This window comes from Mus caroli, chromosome 11, assembly GCF_900094665.2.
Source record: "Mus caroli chromosome 11, CAROLI_EIJ_v1.1, whole genome shotgun sequence".
Classification (NCBI taxonomy): Eukaryota; Metazoa; Chordata; class Mammalia; order Rodentia; family Muridae; genus Mus; species Mus caroli.
The window spans coordinates 45,156,757-45,161,627 of NC_034580.1; the positions used below are offsets into that span (position 1 = coordinate 45,156,757).

The window sequence follows — 4,871 nt, forward strand, 5'->3', positions numbered from 1 at the left end:
CCGCCTGCCTCTGCCTCCCGAGTGCTGGGATTAAAGGCGTGCGCCACCACGCCCGGCTTCAAAGAACTATTTTAATTAAGATTTACACATAAGCCAGGTCGTGGTGGTGGCACATGCCTTTAATCTCAGCACTCAGGAGGCAGAGGCAGAAGGATGAATTCAAGGCCAGCCTGGTCTACAGATGAGTTTCAGGACAGCCAAGGCTATACAGAGAAAAATCCTGTCTAGCAACAAAACAAAACAAAACAAAACAAAACAAAACAAAACAAAGGCTTACACGTAAGATGCCCTCTAACAGTAATAATTTTGCTCCAGATGGATGTTTAACTGAGTATCCTCGTAGTCAACCCTGGAGACCTTCTTGTGCCACAAAGAAACTGAAAATCTAGCCCTCTCTTCCTAACCACAGCTTCTGTGAGCAAGTAAATTCAGGAATTCTATCAGTACCATACACCATGAGCTCGACTCCCCAAAGCTGCCTTCCCCCAACCTCCTTCACCTCCCCTTACCTGTGAACTGTCCAGCCTGTTGTGGGAAGGTGCTTTGTGTTGGGTCTTGGTACTGGGGGGGTGGGCGGGTCAGATGACGCTGAAACTGCTGCTTCTCCTGCAAAGTGCCAAGAACAGAAACAACCAGGAAAACTCAATGCAAGTCTGAAGTCAAAACCAATGAGCAGAAACGCAAGGTGTACAAGCAAGTGTGTCATTCACAAGGGGCACCAGCAAGCCTGTCACTTGCTCACAGGCATCCGTGAGTGCAGGGAAGGCAAGTGACTGCTCATGGGTGCAGTGTTTGGGGTGATAAGCATGGGCTCTGGTGGTAACTGCATTGTAACTCTGCACAACAGTTACAATGGACATCACTGGAGTGTGCTGGTTAAGCAAACCGTATGTGATAATGAATAGATCCTAATAAGCAGCTAGTTTAAAGATGGCGGGCATGGTGGTGGTGTTGCACACCTTTAATTCCAGCACTCGGGAGGCAGAAGCAGGCAGATCTCTATGTTTGAAACCACCCTGGTCTACAGAGTGAGTTCCAGGACAGCCAGGGCTACACAGAGAAACCCTGTCTAGAAAAACAAAACAAAAATTAATAAGGAACTGAGGCAGTGACCAACCTCAGCAAAGTGTAGTCTCTAGAGTCGGGTCCACAGTATTCTCTTTGTTTGTTATGTGGGTAAGCATTGCCATGGCGTGTCAAGAGGGCTTTGGGTGTGGGTCCTGCTTTCTTCCTCGTGCTGTCACAGGGTTTCTTTTGTTCATTACTGAAGCCAGGCTTGCTGACCCAGGAGCATCAAGGGCATCTATCCCCGCTTCCCATTTCCACTTACGGTTACAGATTTGGACCCTGCTTTACATGGGTCCCAGAATTATGAACTTAGGGCCTCCGACTTGTGAGTCCCTCCCTGGCCTCTTCCCTCCCTTTGAGATACCACATCGATCTGTAGCCCAGACTGGCCTCGAGCTTACTGTGTAGCTAAACATGAGGGTGATTCTCCTGCATCAGCTTCCTGGCAGCTAGGATTACAGGTGAGGGCTCCTATGCCCAGCTAGCTCCTGTCTTAGTTAGAAGACATGGTTCAACCTCTCAAAGGCTCTCATCATCGCCTGGGGTCTGCACTATTCCTGGTAACCCAGTAGGAAAATGTGCATCGTGATCTGAGGACTTCAAGGGCTGCTCTACTTTATGCCATTTTTATTTATTTGTGTGTGTACGGATGTGTGCCATGGTGTGAAGTTCAGAGAGCAACTTGCTGGAGTCAGCTCTCTCCTGCCACCTTGTGGGACTCTGGGTCACACTTAGGTCATCACACCTGCATACAAGGACTTCTACCCACTGAGCTACCTCAGTAGCCTTTTATTTTCTTTAAGATTTATTTATAGGGCCTGGAGAGATGGCTCAGCGGTTAAGAGCGCTGACTGCTCTTCCGGAGGTCCTGAGTTCAAATCCCAGCACCCACAAGGTGGCTCACAACCATCTGTAATGAGATCTGACACCTTCTTCTGGTGTGTCTGAATACAGCTACAGTGTACTTACATATAAAAATAATTAAATGTTTTTTTTAAGAAAAAGATTTATTTATAAAGAATTATTTATTTTATGTATATAAGCTGTCTTCAGACACACCAGAAGAGGGCATCTGATCCCATTACAGATGGTTGTGAGCCACCATGTGGTTGCTTGGAATTGAACTCAGGACCTCTGGAAGAGCAGTCAGTGCTCTTAACCACTGAGTCATCTCTCCAGTCCCTTCTTTAAGATTTAATATTAAAGGTTTTGTTGTTGTTGTTTGATATAGTGTCTCACCATGTAGCTCAGGCTGGCCTCAAACTCAGAGATCGACCTGCCTCTAACCTTCAAGTGCTGGGATTAAAGGTGTGCACCACCATGGCTGGCATATTCTTAAAAACATATTTGTTTGTGTGGGTTTCTGTGTACCACATGTATAGAGGTGTCCACAGAGGTGAGATATGGTGGTTGGATTCCTGGAACTGGAGTTATAGGCAGTTGTGAACCACCTGATGTAGGGGTGCTGGGAGCAGACCCCTAGCCTAGCTGGTCCTAACTTCTTAAACAAACAACCTGTCATCACGTGTGAATGTGTGCGTGAATGCTTGCTCTTGAGGTGTGCGTGCCACGGTGTGCTGTAGACTCTCACTCTCCGCGTGTATGTGAGATTCAGGGATTGCATGCAGGCCATAGGCTGACCAGCACTTTAGCACTTTACCTGTTTTTATTGCTGGGCTGAAAAGGGGGTTTTAAAGGACACGGCACTGACACTGAGTGCAAACAAGCTGAAATGGTGCCTGTTACCTGCTCAGCCAGGAGGTGCTGCCTCTGCAGGAACTGCTGCTGCTGCAGCTGCTGCTGCTGCTCCCTCTGCTTCTGCTGGTCCAGGAGCAGCTGGTGCTGCTTCATCACAGCTGCCTGCTGCTGGCTGCTGAGGTATGGGGAGCTGTTGTGAGTGCTGGCCACTGACACATTAGGCTGGGTTCCCACACTGGCAGCTGGGGCAGGTACAGGGACACTGGGAGGGTTCTGCTCCTGTCAACAAAGATGAAGGGATACAAGTCAGGTAGTATGGATCCAACCCTGATCAGGCCAGGTCAGCTGCACCCAGTGACAGTCTTGTTCTCTTTTGTACTCCAAGCCTCTGCTTCCCTGATTTTATAGTTTGGACATGAAATGCCCCTCATGTGTGTGGAGGCATCTTTAAGTTTTAGCACTTGGGAGGCAGAGGCAAGTGGAACTCTGTGCGTTCCAGATCAGTCAGGGATACATGAGACCCTAACTCAAAATAGCAAGCAACATTCCAAACCAACCAACCTATAACCTATAAAAATTCTCATTAAAAAGACAAACAATAGGGCTGGAGAAATGGCTCAGTGGTTAAGAGACTGACTGCTCTTCCAGAGGAGCCAGGTTCAATTCCCAGCACCCACATGGCAGCTCACAACTGTCTGTAATGCCAATCTTTGACACCCTTATGTAGGCAAACCACCAATGTACATAAAATAAAAATAAATTATTTTTTAAAAGCCAAAAAACAAGCCAGGCAGTGGTGGCACACGCCTTTGATCCCAGCACTTGGGAGGCAGAGGCAGGAGGATTTCTGAGTTCAAGACCACCTGGTCTACAAAGTGAGTTCCAGGACAGCCAGGGCTACACAGAGAAACCCTGTCTCGAAAAACCAAAAAAAAAAAAAAAAAAAAAGCCAAAAAACACTAATACCCTACAAATATCCTAGCCTCCAACCAAACAAAACAAAAGCAAAATAATGCTATGTTGTTAAGAATGCAGACTTGCCTTATGGCTGCCCCAGAGAGCATGAAATCGTTTTTATGCTCACTTGTCTATGCGTATTTTTCTGGGAAGACACAGATACTTTATAGTGTTTAGATTTTAAATTTTATTTGGTGTTTCTTTGTGCACCAGTGGTCAGCATCAAGTGACTTTCTTCATTGTTTCACCTCATTTTCTGAGAGAGAATCTCGTGAGCCCAGAGCTGCTCAGTGTAGTTAGACAGGCTGGCCAGTGAGCTGCCGGACTCCTGTCTCAGGAGCACGTTCTGAGCACATGGCCCACCACCTCCGTACCCTGCCTTTCTTGAGTTCATGCTTAAAGCCATGGAACTTAAGACATCCATCCCCTCCCCCTCAATTTCTTTTCTCCAAAACAAAACAAGCAAGGCCTCACACTGTAGCCCAGGCTGGCCTCAAACTTGTGGCAATCTTGCCTCAACTTCCCTGTGCTGGGATTACTGTGGGATTACTGTGAACCACAACTGGTTTGTTGTTTTGTGACAGGGTCTCATTTTATAGCCAAGGCTGGTCTTGGACTCAGAGATCCCCCCTGCCTCTGCCTCCTCAGAGAATGCAGGATTTAAGGTATGTGCTGCCATGTCAGGCTATTTGACTAACACACACACACACACACACACACGCACGCACGCACACACACACACACACACACACACACGAGAAGGATTTATTTATTTAATTATATGAGTGCTCTGTCTTCATACACACCAGAAGAGAGAATCAGGTTCCATTACAGATGGTTGTGAGCTACCATATGGTTGCTGGGAACTGAACTCAGGACTTCTAGAACAGCCAGTCTTAATGGCTGAGCCACCTCTCCAGCTCCTTATTTTATTTATTTTTTGACAAGGACTTATGTAGTTGTTTGGCATGAAAGAGATGACTAAACTAAATTAGGTGATTTCTCAAATGTTTGTGTAGTTAAAGTCTAATTTATACTAAGGAATTTTTTCTTGCCGAGCGTGGTGGTGCACGCCTTTAATCCCAGCACTCGGGAGGCAGAGGCAGGCAGATTTCTGAGTTCAAGGCCAGCCTGGTCTACAAAGTGAG

The 4,871-nt window shown here is 46.9% G+C and overlaps 1 protein-coding gene across 1 annotated transcript in view; it reads right to left on the bottom strand.

The window, feature by feature from the left end:
• Maml1 (mastermind like transcriptional coactivator 1) overlaps positions 1 to 4,871 on the bottom strand; it is a 39,110-nt gene that overhangs the window by 5,035 nt on the left and 29,204 nt on the right. Inside the window, exons 3-4 of the mRNA XM_021176850.2 lie at positions 2,815 to 3,045; positions 510 to 606 (exon numbers count right to left, since the gene is read on the bottom strand). Of these exons, the coding sequence (XP_021032509.1) occupies positions 510 to 606; positions 2,815 to 3,045 (328 nt within the window). The remainder of the gene's footprint in view (positions 1 to 509; positions 607 to 2,814; positions 3,046 to 4,871) is intronic.